General features: G+C 34.9%; 2 protein-coding genes across 3 annotated transcripts in view; both read right to left on the bottom strand.

Moving 5' to 3' along the window:
- LOC127854964 (uncharacterized) overlaps positions 1 to 21,877 on the bottom strand; it is a 222,834-nt gene that overhangs the window by 186,551 nt on the left and 14,406 nt on the right. The window lies entirely within an intron of this gene.
- Positions 9,961 to 10,884, bottom strand: LOC127854962 (uncharacterized). The gene is made up of 2 exons (XM_052390158.1): positions 10,440 to 10,884; positions 9,961 to 10,106 (listed from the first exon to the last, which is right to left on the bottom strand). The coding sequence occupies exons 1-2, from the start codon at positions 10,821 to 10,823 to the stop codon at positions 10,011 to 10,013; spliced, it is 480 nt and encodes a 159-aa protein (XP_052246118.1). The 5' UTR covers positions 10,824 to 10,884; the 3' UTR covers positions 9,961 to 10,010.

Here is a 21,877-nt window from a genome sequence, read left to right as displayed (position 1 = left end):
ACACAATAGTTGGATGAGGGGTGTATATGTTAGTTCATATAATTCCTGAATAACTAAAAGACATGTTAAATCTATTTCCAGACTGTCCGCAATTAATCACACCAAAAAATGCAACCGTTGAAGGAGAATCTATCAATGTCGGGTCTACACGAACTCTGAAATGTGACAATGGCTACAAGCCTTTGAATGAAATCAAGATCACAAGCGTGTGTGATAACGGCATGTGGTCGAGCATAACCAGATGTGTTCCAGGTATGATAATATATTAAACAATGTTTAGCTATACGTTTTTCAAACCGATTAACTTTTACAAGTTATGTTTTGTAAACAGTGTCTTTTGACAGTCGCTACGCGGTATTACTGACTGTATGTTCATATTATATTTATACCGTGATATCCATTATTTGCCTCACTAAGTAAATATCTTACTTAACATTCCATATCGAAACAACATAAAATGCACATTTAAAGGTACGTGATTTTTGTGGGCAATGAATATAGTATATACGTGCTTACGCTATACTTTTAGATACTCGAATATTTGTGTTTTAGATACGTGGATGTACAGTGCGTTTGAGTTTGACCAATCCATTTACCTGTTCACTAATTATCGAGACATCTTTGCGAAGGCTGTGGTAAGTCAGATGGTAAAAGACGCATAGGGAATTTTATAATTTATATGAGAGAGAGAGAGACGAGAGAGAGAGAGAGAGAGAGAGAGAGAGAGAGAGAGAGAGAGAGAGAGAGAGAGAGAGAGATAGAGAGAGAGCGATATAGAGATCTCTATAGCGAAGAGAGCTTATCGAGAGAGAGAGATCTCTAGAGACTCCTCTAGAGATATCTCTATCTTCTCGAGAGCTCTCTCTCTCTCTCTCTCCTCCGATCTTCTCTATCGATATAGCTCTCTCTCTCTAGACTCTCTATACCCTATCTAGATAGACGAGACAGAGATATCTAGATATCTCTCCCCCCTCCCTCGCCCGATCTCTCTCTCTATCTCTCCCTATCTCCTCTTAGATCGATCTCAGCTCTCTCTCTCCTTCTAGTCTCTCTCGCTCTCTCTCTCTCTCTCCTCTCTCTCTCTCTCTCTCTCTCTCTCTTTCTCTTCTCTTCTTCTCTCTCTCTCTCTCTCTCTCTCTCTCTCTCTCTTCTCTTTCTCTCTTCTCCTTTTTCTCTTTCTCTTTCTCTTTCGCTCTCTCTCTCTCGCTCTCTTTCTTTCTCTTTCTCTCTCTTCTCTCTTCTTTCTCTCTCTCTCTCTCTCTTCTCTCTCTCTCTTCTCGCTCTCTGCTCCTCTCTCTCTCTCTCTCGCTTCTTCTCTCTCTCCTCTCTCTCTCTCTCTCTCTCTCTCTCTCTCTCTCTCTCTCTCTCGCTCTCTCTCTCCTCTCTCTCTCTCTCTCTTCTTGCTTTCTTTCTCTCTCTCGCTCTCTCTCTACTCTCTCTCTCTCTCTCTCATCTCTCTCTCTCTCTCCTCTCGCTCTCTCTCTCTCCTCCTCTCTCTCTCTGCTCTCTCTTCTCCTCTCGCTCTCTCTCTCTCCTCCGCCTCCGCGCTCTCGCTCCCCGTCTCGCTCCTCGCTGTCTCGCCTTCCTTTCCCTTTGTTTTTATGAGGCTAGATAGAAACGTGAACCAGCTCGCGAAGTATGCCTAGTAGAAATATAGCTCATGCACCATTCACTTAAAGGTTTTATTTCAAATTTATTTTCATAGGCGTTCTGTAAGGAGGGCGATGGTCACGTGATCACAATCGATGACGAGAAAGAACAACAATGGGTGGAAAAGACAGCGCCTATTGTTAATGGTATATGCGGTTTAAGTTAAAGTATATATTCACTTTACACTTGGCTATTATCCAAAACAAGGATTATCTATTGTATTTCATTTTATTTTTTGTTTTCCTCAGTACCTCGAATGGTTGAGTGGTTGTTAAAACAGCTTACCTGAACATTCTATGGTAACGTATGTCTGTAACGTAAACACACAAACCGTGTGTCAAAATGTCACAATTCAATGTTATAAACCATTAAGAACAAAGTAAATAATTTAATGCATGCATTTGGAACTAGTGTTGCAATGTCCGTATAAAAATAGCAAATGAAATGAGGTGTTAATACACATGTTAAGTTCAGTGATGACAGATTTAGTGTTACGAGTAGCGTTTCGACAGTTATCAATGCCTCATTTAAGTACAGCAATTATACTGTTTATACATTGTTTTAGCAGAACTGTGTGATATTAAAACGAAAAAAAAACGTCTTTTGAATTTAAACATAGAAAGTAAATGGATATTACACTCGACCTATTTATTGTAATTAATATTGTAGATCTTGGCAGATTCTGGTTAGGCATTACATAAACAGAGGTCACTGACAAATTTGCGAGGATGCATGATGAAGCAAACGTGTCTTATTATAATTGGGCAAGCGGTCAACCTAACAACTACCGCGGAGATGAGAGGTGTGTTATTGCCGAAGACTTTTCGCAATGGGCCTGGCATGACTATTTGTGCACAGAGACATTCTTCATAGTCTGTGAAATGCCCAACTGAATACCTATTGTTTGTTTAACAGTATGATTTGTTTAGCATGTCTAAAATTTCGTTCAAATCTGTGCGTGCCGCGGCATTTGTATACACGAGAAAACATAAATTTTAATATACTATTGTACATTTTACTGGCACAAAAACAAATAGTAATTTAAGTGTGTATTTACATAGATGTTTTCTTTGTTTTGCTAATTATTTAAAGATGTAACCAGAGTGCTCTAGTTGTTTGCCATATCCCTTTTAAGTGGCAGCCTGATCCGTATGGGCCTTTATATTATACTGACGTTGTTTTCATATCAGAATTTAACAATCTTTACTCAAGTATTCATAAAAGTAGGCATTACAAGTGTATTCCATATCTACCTATAATTTGGGAAGCTCTGTGAAACTACTATGCTCATTCGCCTAAAAAATACAATGAAACAGCAAAACTTTGCGAATATTGATTACCTGTAAATTCAACAGTCAAAGCCATCACCAGCATATAAACAACATCCAATAGTCTATCAGCAGACTAGTTATAAATGGGCCGGGATCTGTGGAAACCCCTTTTTCACAGAGCACGGTAAAATTCTATTTTATTAACTCAACACATGGGATTCCGATAGCATTGAGAAACATATTTAAGTAAAAATGGCTTAACTGTCGAAATAATCTCGATCAACAGTACATATGCGTGGCTATGAAATCATGAGTTATCGAAACAATCAAGTACTAAACAACGATTTATGACGAAGTATAGCATTTTGTTTACAACAGCATCTTAATGTTAAGTCTTTAATTTGTAAGTTTATGCAGACGAACAATATTTATCTATACTCTTTCGATAACGCGCATGTTTCCGCGCGTACCAATGGCATCATCATTTATTTATCATACAATGTACTTAAACAATCTTACATAATTTTTAGCAAATGACTTACAATTCATAGATACGGATCAAATATGAGAAATGATTTTAATCGAAAATAAAGAGAATATAGCCATCATAAATAAACTGTTGTTTTTTTCAAAATAGTTATTCATTTAAAAAAAGGTATGCTGCAGCCCTTAATTCTCCATTGATAACTTGAAAACGAAAAGCTCCTCCCATAATTATTGCATAATTATCGACTGTTGTCCTTTGTTGTTGTTCAAATTATTAGTTAAGTTTAAACCTATTTACTTAAGCTCGATTGCACAAAAAGCCTTAGGCTTATTTGAAACGTTACTCGAGTCCGTTTCCTCGGACTAAAACCTGTACTTGGTGTATATGGGGGAAATCTAAAGAAATCTTCCACTGTGCGAACCCGTGATCTCCCGATCGCTAGGCGGACACAATATCCACCACATCATTGAAATGTTTATCTCATTAAATCAACATAAATTGCATTCCTTTAAAAAAAAGCGCCGGTATTTATGCTCACCCGTGTTTCACCCATCACATTAATTTTAGTTTTACGATATGGGAAGATACTTTTCAATACCAATAGTCAACAAGCAACAGTGTCAAAGGTTTAAAGCGCAGTTCAGCATTAGATTGTCTATTTAAAAATAGCACTTTTCAAATAGCATCTTTTCCTGGGTACTTTCCGAGAGCGCATTAAAATCGTTTTGAAGGATTTGCACATGATTAACACATAGGAACTTTTGGTCACGGGGGTACTGTATGGTTCTGAAATGTTATTCAGTGCGCGTTATTTGTCGGGGGGGGGGGGGGGTAACCACTGAATGCGTGTGTTTCAAATAATTTATTTTGACCGCTTTTGTAAACGACTACATCAAGGTACACATGTACATTGAAAGCGTGAAAACGGGGAATAGGATCTGCTTTAATTAATTCAGTTTAACAGAATAAAGACGCAACGCCCCTTCTAGCAAGAAAACATAAAACTTTTAAAAATTATCTCCAACAGTAAAAGTGGTAAAGCTGGCCAAACGCTTTAACTACGTGACAGAAATGAAACAACGCAAGCGATTTTGTAAGAGGAAATAGACCCGACACTTTTATTTAAAAAAGGAACGTAAGAAGTTTAGCCTTGCATGAGGTTTAAACAGAATAATAACCGCTTTTACCGTTGATAGGTAATAAAGATTGCATTAAAATGCGTTACAGTTTATTGTTTAAATGTTTTATTTTTATTGATACACAACATTATTTTCCTGGACTGGTGTGTTTGAATGGTTGGTTATGTTAATTATAACTTTTATTAACAGATCATTATTGTACTACATGATTTCCCTACGCACGTGCTCGTGTTTTTTTATATGTGTGCATTTGTGAGCTAATAACATAGTGGAACATGATTTTCTTAATATGTGTATATGCATGCATATTTTATAGTAGATGTATTGCACGGTTTGTATTATGGTCAAAGATAATTCGCTAAACATCTGTTTATGTATTATTATTTAGACTGCGGATTCAATTGACTAGTTTCTTTTTGGAAAAACAAATAAAGGTAATAAAACCTGGAAGACACGTGCCTCAGGGCATTGGGCCATAACATTTGCGTAATTGGGTAAAAAGCGGTAGGAAACAATCGCTTCACCCAACAGCATTTTAAATTATATCTTTCTATTAAGAAAGTAGTATGTTTAATGTGGTGACTTTTTTGTTCTGTATCATTTCAGGCAAGAGTTATCAAAGCTATGAAGATGTATTAATTTCAAAGTATAAACACTATTGTGCATTGAGTTATTGATTTTATTTTAATATAATTATACTTTTATTTTATATTTTTGTCTTTGTAATGTTTAAATATTATCCGTATCAAAATTTTTGGACATGAAAAAATTAAGTGTACGAAAATATAGGGTAAAAACGGTAAATAAATTTTTAAATATGTTTCAACGTGATTTCCATAAATCCATGCATATTTAAGTTTTATATGTGGATTATGTATTTTGTTAACTGGTTATTTTGGGTAAATCATTATTTCCAATGACAATTGCAAGTGAATGTTTGTATATGAGGCGTGCTTATTATAGAAACTGTTTTCATTCTAGTGTAACATGAGTTCTCTACATAGATGTGCATGAAGGTATTGAGCATGTCTTTTATTGACTGATCATTGTGCGAAATCATGACTTTCCTTGATATATGTACAGAACTTTTTGAATTTGGTGAATTCGGATAACCTTTTCTGTCGTCATTGTGGTATAATAGGATTCACTTATCCAGCGTACGTATGTTTGAAAATGAGTTTATTCATTTAATAGAAAGGACGTGTTTACATGTATAAATATTTTTCCTAAATGCGGACGCCTTTACCAACAGGGCGTCGCGTCTACAATGCAAGCTTTACTTAATTGGTAAGGTTAGCAGACGCTTTATACTTCTCTTAATTAAATCTCTATGCCTACCCATAAAGATAACTGAACTTGCAGCATGCCTGTCTTGGATTTTTATCATTTAAACACAGTATTCTTCTGGTTAATATTTGATCAAAATTTGATAACTCTTGTTCAACTGTGAAAAAAACTTTTAATGTCTGAGATGTTTTTACTTTTATGTCCCTCAGTCTATACTGGGGAATATATTGTTTTTGGCCTGTCTGTTTGTTGGTTTGTTGGTTTGTTTGCGTCACACTTTAACATTGGCCATAACTTTTTCAATATTGAAGATAGCAACTTGATATTTGGCATGTATGTGTATCTCATAGAGCTGCACATTTTGAGTGGTGAAAGGTCTAGGTCAAGGTCATCTTTCAAGGTCAAAGTTCAAATATATGGGGGACATAGAGTTTCACAAACACATTTTGTTTTATATATATATTGTGTGTGAATAAATAGTATTATCATATATTTTGCTGTTGACTCTGTTGCCCTTTTGCTCTTGCTGCAGTTATCATGACAAGGACAAAATGTTTACGCGACACGTGAAATCAAGCTAAACTATTTAAGAGAAATGTTAACAGATATTAACTTTAAACGAACTGAACACCTTCATATATCATGTTATGCTTATATCATATGTTTATATCGAATCGAATACATAAGCATCAATGTGGTCAATATATTTAAACGGTTCGTCATTCCTGCTGTAATTCACTTTACCAGTAATGTCGTGTGTTGACTATCGTATACAAATTGTACACATGGTATACTCTCGATAAGTAATTGTCGACTAAGGTACTTCTTGTCAGTACATCGGGAAATCTTAAGATTTTCTGCACGCTAAATATACTAAAACGTACACCGGAGTATAACTGTGTGTCTTTTTAAAATGTATTTTACCCTCTCAGGTTACATTGTTGTATTCTTAAGAATACCAGGAGTACATTCAAGTAGTACTTGTGCCTACAACGACTTATTGAGAATTTGTTTAAGACAGCTCTATAATCCCATTATATACCGTTCGATTTCAAATTAACAAGATGAAAGGTGCAATTGCCGTTTATCCATAATCTTTCTCAATAAACACCGACCCTAACAGCATGATGACATTTATTGGTAAATAGTCCATTAGAAACGAATTGAATTAAAATGCAGATTCGTAATTATATATCTGCTTATTGAACCAGTTGATTGATTACATGTACTTATATCAATAAAGTTTGCCAATATCATGCCTTTTTCTAGCAAGATGGACATCTAAGCTGTGTAATTGGGCTTTCTACATCATATACGACAGCTTCTTCTAGAGATGTCTTCCGTTCATATACGATACAGGGTTCCGAATTCTTGTCAACATGAACTAGTGTAGTTGATATTTGTAGTTACTCATTATCAGAATGTTTCAGAAAACTGCAATGCTGTTGACCAGGTTTATATTTAAAAGATTTCTTGACAGAAGGGCGAAAAAACAATTTTCACAAATGGTGTTATAGAAAAAAAGAGTACGTACACAGTGACCTATACGTCCCTGATACATGATCTTTAAACTAGAATAATAACACTCCTCAATGTTACAAATATCGGTTTGTTAATGAAAAATGTACCACTCGAAAACGGTTAGATCATTTAGCGTTTGAAACACTTTTAATCGACCATCTTGGATATACTCTTTGTTGTGAATACAATATATTCAAATAAATATATAAAATCATGTTTATTGAGAGAAAAATTTGACAAAGAGCCATGAAAAAAACAACCCACCCTCTGATATTGGAATCATTACAAGGTCATTAACTAGAATTTATCATAGACCTATCTTCGCGGGCCGCACAAATGTCAAAAATAGTTTTAATCCAAAGCATCCCTTGGTCCTCTTATGGGCAATTGACCAACCTTCCAAAAATAAAAAAAATACTTCAAAGAAATCTTACCAGCCGTTTACTCACAGTCGGTCGATAACCAAGCAATATTTCGAACCCATTTGTCCATCCGAATAAATCTTCGATGTACTTTCAAACAACATTTTTGAGTTTTCTCCCCTTAATCGATAGCTTGCGTCCTATTCTTTTAAAACAACGAGGCATGTCACATAATGCATGAATATGCAACCACTTACCCCTAAAAACTAATTTCAATACAATCAGAATGAGTAAGTATTTTTCATTTATTTACATTTGTCAAAGCGTCGTTGTTGTTGTTGATTGGATGATCATCTGCCTGGCTCTGTCAGTGTAATTCACTGCTAAGCCGTGTTCAAGAGCAATGGCGACTCTCGTTTACAAGTAAATCAAATTTATGGTTAAAACAGTTGTTGCATAGAAAATATAAACTTTTGGAATTAGTAAGTGGTTGCATATGCATGCATTATGTGACATGCCTCGTTGTTTATAAAAGGAATAAAGCGCGAGCTGTCATTAAACATTATTTTATATATTTATTTGAATATATTAGGCTCCTGGGCCCATATACTATCCAGGGTACTTTCACATGTGGTAAAATAATAATGATGTAATAGTTGCTCCTAAGAATGTGTATTTCAAGAGGACCCGTCTTCGAATTAATAAACATTAGGAAACAGTGTCAGCATTAGTATAGCATCAATACTGTTTACGAGCTTCGTTGTATCAGAATAAGTATATATTATTATAGTCTCGTTCTGAGAACACACTGCTTAATGCATGTACGTAAAGTGTCGTCACATACTAGTCTATGCAGTCCGCACGTGGTCTGAGAACACACTGCTTTATGCATGTGCGTAAAGTGTCGTCACTTACTAGTCTATGCAGTCCGGACGGGGATTCAGAGACGGCACTTTCCTCTTTTATGAAGTCTACCTCTTATAAGAAGTCTCTTCTTAACAAAAGTTCAGTTTAAGCAGAAAGTGTTGTCTCTGATTAGCCTGTGCAGACAACACAGGCTACTCTGAGACGACACTTTACACACATGCATTAAGCAAACTTTTCCCAGAACAAAATGCTCATGAGGTTCAAAGTTACAGTGTCTCAGTTGTAAGCTTCTTAAAATTCACGCTTTTTGTGTGAAAATGCCTTTTTAGGGGCTCAACATGTGCAAAATCCATGCTTGAGCGTGAAATAAATTGCATGTATAGCCTTCCGTAAACCGCAGTACTTTTATGATACGCACTGTCTCATATCGATTTCACTTTTCGGTTTCAATGTTCTAGTATTCTTAACACCATTGTTTCAGTTTAATTTCCCTGACAAAAGTTAAAGCGTTTTTCTGAACTTTTTTTTTCAAACAATTCGTGAGTAATAGTGTAGGTGATTTCCTTGTGTTGATAGATTTCAGGTTGTCCGTTGGGTCTGACGACGATAAGGTTACGATGTAATAAATGTAAAAAAAAACTATGAAACGAATACATCGTAAAATGTTAAAGCAATGAAACACCAACATATAGCTCAAAAAGATATCGCATCAAACAAAGATTAAAAGTGAAGTAGATAGTTTTAAAAAAAGATTGCCTTTTTTACAAAAGGCGTACGTTTACAAGTGTGTTTGATTACCTTGTGAAAAGCAAGCCTAACGACTAATGCTTAATACAGACAAACAAACGGATGGTTTTATGTGATTAAGTCAATAATTTGGCATTTTCACGGTATTTTTGTCGGATTTTAGTTCTAGACATCGTATTAAAAACTTCAGCTCGGTGCATTTTGTTTAAACATGTATATTTTTGGTTTGTTGGCCTTATTTTATATTGTTAAAACTGTTTTGTATCGTTTTTTGTTGTTACATTGGATATACAAGTGCGTGTATTTCCTTTTATGTTCAGTTTATTATTTTCTATGTTACGATATGTTCACGATGGTTTCGAAACTGTTCACGTTTTTCTTGCGTATTATTGTTATGTTTATTTCGTATTCGCAATAAATAAGTAACATATATCCTCCCTATATATATTTGCCTATTTCTGTTTTCAGGCTTGTATTGATGTTTTCTTGCGCTCTATTTTGTTTCACTGACTAACTCGCGCACACTAATCTTCGCACGCGCTGACATAATTACTCTTACGTATTCGCTAAGAGCTATTCTCAAATCCAACCGCAGCTCACATGCAATATACAACTGTGAATAACCAAAATAAACACAATTATTTATTACATAGAAACAAACAAACATACATTCAAACAATTATATCCAATTCAAATACGCCTGCAATGTTGTCAAGTCAAGGCTGGTGTCTCCGTAGGCGCCCTTCTCGCTTCCGGTGTCGTTTTCTTCCGGGCTCTGTGTGGGATTAAGTAAAACGAGCAAATAAATAAAGTTTTCAAGACGGAATGCCAATCAATAAAAGTTAGATATATTTCGAATTATTTAACATAATAATTATAATAAATGATCATCAGGGTGGGGGGGGGGAATAATATTGAACTAAAATTTGTTAAGTGGATGCACCATATTTATTCAACTATTTGTTAAGCTATGCATGTAAGTTATGGCGATGATATTTATCACGGCGTTTAATATAAACAATACAAAATACGGTCTTATTATTAACCATATCACCATATTTAATTTACTTTATAATATACCTGGGAATATACATTTATTGTAACTTACCCGTGGAATAACAAAATTCTCGGAGTCACGATTCCACGACGAGATTCGCTCCCTTGATATTGCGGACGTTCTCGGTGAAGCTGGTCTCCGCGTTTTTTCGTGCAGATTTTTCTGGCGTCTGCTAGTTCCGGCGGCAGTTTGCGACTCTGCAAGGGTCGCGCTTTTTGAGCCCTGGACGCGCATCCTTTCGGCAGCGACGGCGTTGGTGAATCTGGCGGCCCTATAAACGCGAGTCACCACAAGGTCATCGGCATCGTTGCATTCGTTTGCGTCGACCTCCATTTTCGTGACTAAAGTTGGGCAGCACATGCAGACGAACATCTTGAGGACCACTTTCCTCGTACTCGAAAGTTTTTTCTTAATTTTATTTTTTAGTTTTGCCATTTTACATTCCGGGTGTTGATGATGTAATGGGTTGGCTTATAATGCCGTGACGTTGCTAGGCGCGTTGTTTCTTTACTATGACGTAATAATGTAAACGTTATTGACGTTATGTGGTTTTCACTGGAATGACGTCACACAAATCCACATGTTTCTAGATGGCGGTTGTTTTTTGTTCAGTTTCGGCGTAAGAACTTAAGAAGTCCGATTTAAATGAACATTTATATATATTGTTCTAAATTATTTGTATTTTTATAATTATAATTATACAAATTAATATTAGTATTATCATTATTATTTTTAATTATACAATTGTGGCACTGTATTACTAATATTGTATTATGAAAGTATTGTTTATTTATTCTTGTTTTATAAGCAGCATATTTGTAAATAAATTATAGTTAACATTCACAATAACAGTAGACTTCAAATACAAATGTATGCAAAATTATTTCTGGATTATCATGGCTGAATCGACTTATAAGTTATATGGGTCTATCATATATTGAACGAAAATGTTTACAATACAAAATATGTTAGGATAAGCATTTTTACAATGTTACATTCAGATTAACTTAACGCACATGAATCCGTTTCGAACTAGGCCTATATATTGACTAAAAAACCATTCTGACCAAATGTCATCAAGATTCATAGATGTTGCCTCTAGTGTTAAAATAAGGTTTTACTAAGATTTACATAGTTTTTGCACGCAAATAAAGAATCAAGGAAATATTTTTATGATTCATTTTCCTTCCTTTCCTGAGATTAACCTTTTACATTGTAACAGTTCAGTATGAATCAATACGAGTTTTGTACTGTACATTATTTAATCATCAATGACACAGTCGGCTAATTTGTTTGTTCATATCGGCTCTACTTCGAACATTACAAAGTTATCGACTTGTTATTGATACCATAGCACACAGTAACATTTGCAACACATGGCAAAAATGTACCTGGTATTACGTATATTACAAATCCTTGATATAGGAGACAAAGTATGGCTTACTTACAGCTATTACTCTTTTAATGACGCTCACAAACTATTTAAAGATCTTTTCGACGTTTTTAAACACTGATTAATGATGTGACTTTCTTTTTAACCCTTTGCATGCTGGGAAATTTGTCGTCTGCTAAAATGTCGTCTGCAGAATTTCTAAAATTAGCATTTTCTTCGATTTTTTTCAAAGAATACTATCAGAATAGCAAACAGTTTGGATCCTGATGATGGCGTCTCATCTGGATCCAAACTGTTTGCAAAGGCCTTTCAAATTCGGTTCCCGCACTGAAAGGGTTAAGAACATATTGAACAGCACTTGTGTCCCTTTTATGATAATTGAGAACGGTATTCGGATATATTTAATAACCATTATTATGTAATTGTAACTCTATGTATTCAAACCATATTCAACATTTAAACACAATTATGTACCACGCGGCTGTCTGTTATGCTTCGCTTTGTAAACATTATAGATAACGAGAAGAGTTATTTACAAGGCAATTACAGGTACACTTTTCGCCTTTGACAACATTATTTATTTATTAAACCATTGAACGTGTTTGTTTTACGCACGTAGACAATAAACAGCTCCGTTACCAAAACAATATAAATATTGTATAGAAATTAATCAAAACAAAGCTGTTTTAAACAATTAACACTGACTTTCTGTGTTAGAATATAAACAAACCATGTGCTTGCTGTTTGTGAATAGTAACATATATAAATATTGTTTGGTGTAATAAAGACTATACAATTAGAACACTAATTTTAAATGTTGAGTATTTGTCTATAAAAGTGCTAATGTTCCACGCGGTGTTTATGCATAAGCCATATTTTACAATTGGACTTCAATTATTCAAATTGAAAGTATTTGCTTTGCTGGAAGCAATTAGTACCTGTTGATTTAATGGAGTGTTGGACAGACAGAAAGCCACGTACGAACTAGCTCAGCGTAATAATTGACCTTTGTACTCCGGCTCTGAAGGTAATTCGCTAACTTTAGGCCCAGCTTACAAAAGAAGATTAATAAAACATAAACATGTATGTAAAACTTATATGAGAAACGGGTACGATCACACGGAAATTGAGCAATCAAACTAAACACATTGATTATTCCAAAGTATTCATTATACATCGCATGATCCTCTTTTGCCATTTCATACCCTTTTTGAACGCTTGTATTCATCATATCTTAATGGCTGTTTACCAATTATGCCTACATACTGGGAAGAAAACGACATAACTATTGATGAGCCGGCGGATATTTGCATTGTTATATGAGTAGAACAGATGTTCTTGTTCACATCTAATTTAAATTTGAATCCTTAAATACGCCGACATTCAAAATACATGAAAAACATTTAATTGCACAAGCAAATGGAAGCTGGTTGTTTGCGATCGATTTTGTGAATTCAGCAGCTTTTCAAAGTAATTTATCGGTAATTGTTTGTTAATGAAAAGAATTGCAGTCAGTACTATTTATTATCTGTGTCTATTTAACGAAAGCTTTAACGAACGGCTCCAGACTCCATAACTATACACTTGACAATGCTATCGCATTTTGTCGAGTTGCATCTCCAACGAAACACTCAACAAACACTTGGTAGATATTTAATGAGCGAGACGCTTACATTTTTGAATTTGGCACTTGCTTTCGAGAGTCTGAGCGTGTTTAGTAGAGGTAATTAGTTCTAATTATGAAAAACTGTTATTAAAAGACGGAACATAATGGCGAGACTTGTAAGAACGCTTTTACTTTGTGTCTGTGCCACGGCGTCACAAGTTTGGACTTTGGAATACAAGTCTTCGTGGTATGGTCCCCCAATGGGAGACAATATACCTAGGGTGATTCAAGTTCAAAAGTCGTTGACGGAATGCTTGAACGCATGTGCATTGCGACCATGGTGCAAAGTTGTCGGTCACCATAGGTATGGTTTGTGCGCAATATTTTTCGACAACATTTCTTCTGCAGTTGAACAATGCAACAACGGCGATTGTCAAGAGCAGGACCAGAGTGTTATGTATGTCGAACGAGAAGACCTAACAACCGAGGTATTATTTTCAGCTTCAAGCAAGGTTGACATTTTCACGGACCGAGTTCACACTGTTTTTAAAATGTTCGATTTAGTCAATTTAATATTTAAACAGCCGTTCGCAATCTTCCTGTGATGTAAGAATGGCAGTGTTCAGTAACTTAAACAAGAGTAGCTGTGTATGGGATGGTTCACATATTTTAATGTTGTTTTAGTGTCATCTTATAAGTTGACTTTCAAAGCTGTAATATTTTAAACAGTTTAACATAATTATAATAACAACGAAACAAACATTATACAAAAATTGATCCTAGGAGTTCCAAGTCCGGACCTGTAGAATTAAACACTAACGATCTACCACCTACATCACGCAAGATTTTGAATAATAATCGCAGTTTGAATGCTCAGTCAGAACATTCTTTGCCTTATTATTTATTTAAAAAATTAACGTGTTTTCTTTTATTTTTCGAATTTTGATTGATAATTTTTCATAAAAGGAAAGTAATTTTGTGCATGTGATTTAATCCGTTATTGCATGCCACTTATTTGATTCAATTGAAAACACTAAATTTTTCATCTTTTAAATATTTTAATAGTCATTTTGTTAAACCTTGAATACTTCCATGTAAACGCTGTTTTACCGGCCGGTGAAATTAGTTAGTCTTGTTGAGGATAGATTCGTTTTAGTATTTTTACAAATAGTATGGTTTGGCTTTTTAAAAGATGCGACAAGCTGTATATTTAAAACATATAACCTACCGCATTTGTAGTGTTTTATGTCATGGTCACCAAACGGTAACGGTTTCCATAAAGTGAATATTTATTAATGGTAAGTCGTTACTTAACGCATGACATTGAATGCTTTATATATTTGCAATCTGTATTCACATATTAATGAATAAAGTACCATTCGTTCATTGAATTGTTGTTTGTGGCAAAATGTTATTTGGTATAATTTATAGGAACATTTGTAGGATAAACCATGTAACCCAGCCACGGCTTTTTTGCAAGGGCGTTTTGTTATCATTTTTGTACTAGAAGAGCTGGTCTTGTTTCGACCACATTCATGATTTTATTGGATGACATTTTAAACATCTTTTTTAAATATTTATTAAACAATATGATTTATTTATATGCTAGTACAATACAATTGTATTGTATCTTTATGGAAAACATTGGGATGCGACTAATTGTTGAATAAAACAAGCTACACAAAATAAATTTAGCATGTACGATTTCGATTGCTTAAACGATCGAAGTATATTCTTGTAAAAATAACAAAATAAATATCAATACGGATCATTTATTATTGCATGTTTTAGAACACATGTATTTCACACGCTTTCCTAGTGGTATACAATTGACATTATATTTCCAAAAGTTTTTTACCAATTGAACCGCCCTTGTGTATGACGAATTAGGCTTATTACGCGACGTAAATGCTATTTTTAGAATGGTTTTCAACGTGCGTTTAGTTATTTCAACACTTTTGTATGTTTTTATATTTAATGAGCGGAGTAAATATATAAATTCACTCGGTGTTTTTAATACAATACAACGAAAAACTATGTTGAAAATCTAGGCCATCTTTAAACGTCAGCACAAACCGGTTGCCTTTGTTTAAGTCATTGTGCTACAACATCTTCAAGCATATTGAAAGATTTATTATATTATGGTAAACGCATAGTGTTATAAAGGTGTGTATTAAGCGATGCTAAATGAATTTAATTCTATTACCAGATTGCTATGTTTTTTACAAGCTTACGCGTCGATTTAGATATTTTATGTTTACATAATGTATAAGACGTCAACAAGAAGATTTATTTCAAATGCAAACATATTTGTCTTTTTATAGTAATCGATGTGTTGTGCAATCTTATGATGCTGCCTTTTTAAATTAAGGACAAACGGAAGTGCGACGACACGTGTCCTTATCATGCAACAAAACCGTTGCAAAGATGTGACTTTACTTCGGCAACGTCAGAGAAGTGTCCTATAGATGGTATGTTTTTTATCATCAAACAAGTAATTTCCATTATTTTAAATAGTTTATATTTATATTCCTTTAGTTTTGTATACTAAAAACCATTGTGCTCTGGTATATGAAAAATGCGTGTCTTTAAGCACTCAACAATTACGTTGAGAAACAAAACTGTAGAGAAATCGTCTCTCATTCGAATCCAATCGATCATTATACAAATAACGACACAGTAATAAGAAGAATAAACTGTTGTTGGGACATTTTTGTGCAATGTTTATGTGCAAATACTGGTTGAGTTCTGGGAATAAACTGCATGTAAATTTGCGCATGTTCGATACTTTCCATTTGTTTTAACATAGCTTTATGTGTTAAATGTCTAAAATGAAATTATATTTTACGGTGAAATCAAGGCAAAGGCCGTTTCTAAGGACGAGTTACAGAAAGAATATTGCTACATCTAGCGATTTGTTAAATGTGTTGACAGCATCCATTTGTAAACGTTTTGCTTATCTAATATGGCTCTGCATTTACATACATCATATGTGTTGCAGTGTGCCCACCATTCATGAAGCAGAATAACGGAAAGGTCCTCGGAAACACGTACGAGGAAGGTCATAAGCGCAGGCTGCAATGCAACAATGGTTACATTCCGCTTGACCCTAACAATGTGACAAGTCAATGTCAGAACGGGCGATGGACGAACTTCACGACTTGTGTTCAAAGTCAGTTACCGTTTCGCCGTTGTGTAATGGACTTGCTTAATAGTATTTCTGACATTTCCTTACTTATCCATGTTTACTTACCCGCTTGCAAGATGATATTTGTGTACCATCGTTCTACCTCTCTTCATCCGTCAAGACCTATAAACATTTAATTTTTTGTTTAAATATTTTAAATATCCTCATTCACAAGTTAATTATACAGTTATCAAAACCCATTGTCAAAACTTCGCGTTCGTTATCTTCTGAATGCATTTATAATGTTATATGAAAGATAAAAAATATATCAAACGTTAACAGCCATATAATTACAGCAACGATTTTAAAACAGACGAAATCTATCATTTTACGGTTTTGCGAATTAATCTATTCAGGCACCCAACAATTTCTTTGTATAAGAAATTTTATTTTTATTTGTTCGCATATTCCGATTATGGTTTTCATGTTTAAATAATTCAAGACAAGGCTACTTACTGTCCATGTCGTGCTGCAGTCTTACTGTATCTGGAAACGCTTCCTTTTTAGTGTGCCCTCCGTTTGAGAATATAAGAAATGGAACGGCTGTCGGAGACTCTTTTATTGAAGGAGCTACACGAAATTTGACCTGCAACCAAAACTACAGTCCGCGTAACATCACAAACGTAGTAAGCAGATGTGAAAATGGTCGATGGTCAACTATAACGGAATGTGTTGAAGGTATGATGTGAAATATATATTACAGGGATGGAAACAAATATCAACATTGGTATTCGCATATTATTTCATCAGGGCAGAATCTAAAAGCATTGTACTCAGATATTGGAATACTTGATCGTAGAGGAGACAAGTAATGTAAACATGATCGAAGTGTCCAAATGCAAATACTCTATTGAATATAAATACATGATATTATCAGAATTATTATTATTCGAAAACCGTGAACACATTTGTACATTTAATTGTTTTAAAATGAATCCCATATATATATTTATGTATAGTTCAACAAATAACAAATATACATACAGACTTACGTTTAAAGAGATTACAAACCATGACTATACTCAATATTAGCGCCAGACACCTGTGTTCTAAGCCGTTAATATAATCTGATAAAGCATGAGACATGATATTCTGTTTCAAAGTTTGATCATTACAAATCCGCGGCAATAAGCTTGCTAATAGACAGTAGTTGAAACTTTCGAGTTAACAAAATGCAAGCTGTTACCAACACAATAATTGGATGAGGGGTGTATATGTTTGCTCATATAATTCCTGAATAACTAAGAGGCAAGTAAAATCTATTTCCAGACTGTCCGCAATTTATCACACCAAAGAATGCAACCGTTGAAGGAGAATCTATCAATGTCGGGTCTACACGAACTCTGAAATGTGACAATGACTACAAGCCTTTGAATGAAAGCAAGATCACAAGCGTTTGTGATAACGGCATGTGGTCGAGCATAACCAGATGTGTTCCAGGTATGATAATATACTAAACAATGTATAGCTTTACGATTTTCAAACCGGTAAACTTTTACAAGTTACGTTTTGTAAACAGTGACTATTGACTGTCGCTACGCGGTATTACTGACTATAGGTTCATATTAAATTTATACCGTGATTCCCATTATTTGCCTCGCTAAGTAAATATCTAACTTAATATTTTGAATCGAAACAACATAAAATGCAAAATTAAAGGTATGTGATCTTTGTGGGCAATGAATATATGAATATAGTATATACGTGCTTACGCTATACTTTATCGATACTCGAATATTTGTGTTTTAGATAAGTGGGAGTACCGTGCGTTTGAGTTTAACCAATCCATCTACGTGTTCACTAATCAGTCAGACACCTTTGCAAAGGCTGTGGGTAAGTCGGAAGGAGAGAGAGAGAGAGAGAGAGAGAGAGAGAGAGAGAGAGAGAGAGAGAGAGAGAGAGGGGGGAGAGAGACAGAGAGAGAGAGAGAGAGAGAGAGAGAGAGAGATAGAGAGAGATAGAGAGAGAGAGAGAGAGAGAGAGAGAGATAGAGAGAGAGAGAGAGAGAGAAAGCGAGAGAGAGACCTAGATAGAGAGAGAGAATGATCAAGATAGAGAAATATAGATAGAGATATAGATAGATATATCTCTATAGATATCTATCTCTATCTCTCTATCTCTCTCTCTCTCTCTCTCTCTCTCTCTCTCTCCTCTCTCTCCTCTCTCTCTCTCTCTCTCTCTCTCTCTCTCTCTCTCTTCTCTCTCTCTCCTGCTCTCTATCTCTCAGACGATACACACGAGATCTCATCTAGAGAGAGAGGTTTACCAACTCGCGAAGTATGCATAATTGATATACAGCTCATGTACCATTCACGTAATAGTTTTATTTCAAATTTATTTTAACAGGCGTTTTGTAAGGGGGTAGATGGTCACGTGATCACAATCGATGACGCGAAAGAGCAACAATGGCTGAAAACAACAGCGCCAACCGTAAATGGTATTTGCGGTTTTAGTTTATGTATATATTCAATGTACGCATGCCTATATCGAAGAGATTATGACATCCATTGACAAGGATTATTAAATTGTTTTTAATTTGCGTTAACCTTGTTGAAACATTTTACATGAACATTTGATGGTTACGTATGCCTGTAACATATACACACAAACCGTGTGTCAAAATGTGAAAATGTGAACATTCAATGTTATATACCATAAAGAACAAAGTTAATATTGTATTGCATGCATGCGGAACTATTGTTGTCATGTCCGTATAAAATAGGAAATGAAGTGAGGTGTTAATACACAAGTTATGTTCAGTGATGACAGGTTTAGTTTGACGATTAGCGTTTCGACAGATATTAATGCCTCATTTAAGTACAGCAGTTATACTGTCTATACATTGTTTTGGCAGTACTGTGTGATATTAAAACGAAACAAAAAGTCTTTTGAATTTAAACATAGAAAGTAAATGGATATTACACTCAACCTATTTATTGTAATTAATATTGTAGATCTGGGCATATTCTGGTTAGGCATTACAAAAACAGAGGTCACTCACAAATTTGCGAGGATGCATGATGAAGCAAACGTTTCCTATTATAATTGGGCAAGCGGTGAACCTAACAACTACGGCGGAGATGAGAGGTGTGTTACTGCCGATACCTTTTCGCAATTGGCCTGGAATGACCTGCTCTGCACAAAGACATCGTTCATAGTCTGTGAATTGCCCAACTGACTACCTATTGTTTGTTTAACAGTATGATTTGTTTAGCATGTCTAAAATTTCGTTCAAATCTGTGCGTGCCGCGGCATTTGTATACACAAGAAAACATAAAATTTAATATACTAATGTACATTTTACTGGCACAAAAACAAATAGGATTTTAAGTATGTATTTACATAGATGTTTTCTTTGTTTTGCTAATTATTTAAAGATGTAACCAGAGTGCTCTAGTTGTTTGCCATATCCCTTTTAAGTGGCAGCCTGATCCGTTTGGGCCTTTATATTATACTGACGTTGTTTTCATATCAGAATTTAACAATCTTTACTCATGTATTTATAAAAGAAGGCATTACAAGTGTATTCCATACATACCTATAATTTGGGAAGCTCTTTGAAACTTCTATGCTCATTCGCTTAAAAAATACAATGAAACAGCAAAACTTTGCGAATATTAATTACCTGTAAATTCAACAGTCAAAGCCATCACCAGCATATAAACAACATCCAATAGTCCCTCAGCAGACTAGTTATAAATGGACCGGGCTCTGTGGAAACCCCTTTTTCACAGAGCAAGGCCAAAATCTATTTAATTAACTCAACACATTGGATTCCAATAGCATTGAGAAACATATTCAAGTAAAAATGGCTTAACTGTCGAAATAATCTCGATCAGCAGTACATACGCGTGGCTATCAAATCATGCGTTCTCATAACGATAAAGTACTATACAACGATTTATTACAAGCAATTTGTTTACAACAGCATCTTGATTGTAAGTCTTTATATTTGAAGTTAATGCAGACGAACAATATTTATCTATACTTTTTCCATAACGTGCATGTTTCCGCGCGTATCAATGGCATCATCATTAAGTTAACATACTAAAACAATTTTGCATAATTGTTAGTAATTGACTTACAATTCATAGATACGGATCAAATATGAGAAATGATTTTAATCGAAAATAAAGAGAATATAGCCATCATAAATAAACTGTTTGTTTCAAAATAGTTATTCATTTAAAAAAATGTACGCTGTAGCCCTGAATTATTCAGAGATAAGTTGAAAACTAAAAGCTCCTCCCATAATTTTTGCATTATAATCGACTGTTGTCCTTTGTTTTTGTTCAAATTATTAGTTTAGTTTAAACCTATTTACTTAAGCTCGATTGCACAAAAAGCCTTAGGCTTATTTGAAACGTTACTCGAGTCCGTTTCCTCGGACTAAAACCTGTACTTTGTGTCTATGGGGGAAATCTAAAGAAATCTAGCACTGTGGGAACCCGTGACCTCCCGATCGCTAGGCGGACACAATATCCACCACACCACTGAAATTTATAACCCATTGAATTAACATAAATTGCATTCATTTATAAAGAGCGCCGATATTATATGCTCACCCTTGTTTCAACCATCGCATTAATTTTGGATTTACGATAAGTGCAGATAATATTCAATCCAAATAGTCAAGAGGCAACAAAGTGTCAAAGGTTTAAGGCGCAATTCAGCATTATATTGTCTATTTAAAAAATAGCACTTTTCAAATTAAATCTTTTCCCGGGTACTGTCCGAGAGCGCATTAAAATGATTTTGGAAGGATATGCACATGATATACACATAGGAACTATTGGTCACGGGGGGTACTGTATGGTTCTGAAAATGTTATTGAGTGCGCGTTATTTGTCCGGGGGGGGGGGGGGGGGGGGGGGGTAACCGCTGAATGCGTGTGTTTCAATTTTTGTATTTTGACCAAATTTTTAAACGACTACATCAATGTACACATGTACATTGAAATTGTTAAAACGGGGTAGGATCTGATTTTATTTATTCAGTTTAAAATAATAAAGACGCAACGCTCCTTCTAGCAAGAAAACATAAAACGTTTCAAAATTATCTCCAATTGTAAAAGAGATAAAGCTGACCAAACGCTTTAACTACCTGACAGAAATAAAACAACGAAGGCAATTTAGTAAGAAGAAATAGACCCGACACTTATATTTAACAAGAAATATCTTTAAAAAAGATATACGGCGTTGATAGTTCAATGAATGAGATCAAGGATAGCGAATGTCTCTTTTCTGTGCAGTTCTTAGCTGCATCACACGCCGCAGTACGGGATGTTACGCGGAGTTTTCGCG

Source organism: Dreissena polymorpha, chromosome 13 (genome assembly GCF_020536995.1).
Source record: "Dreissena polymorpha isolate Duluth1 chromosome 13, UMN_Dpol_1.0, whole genome shotgun sequence".
Classification (NCBI taxonomy): domain Eukaryota; kingdom Metazoa; phylum Mollusca; class Bivalvia; order Myida; family Dreissenidae; genus Dreissena; species Dreissena polymorpha.
Note: the sequence above shows the minus strand (reverse complement) of the source record. Positions and strands in the feature narration are given on the sequence as shown.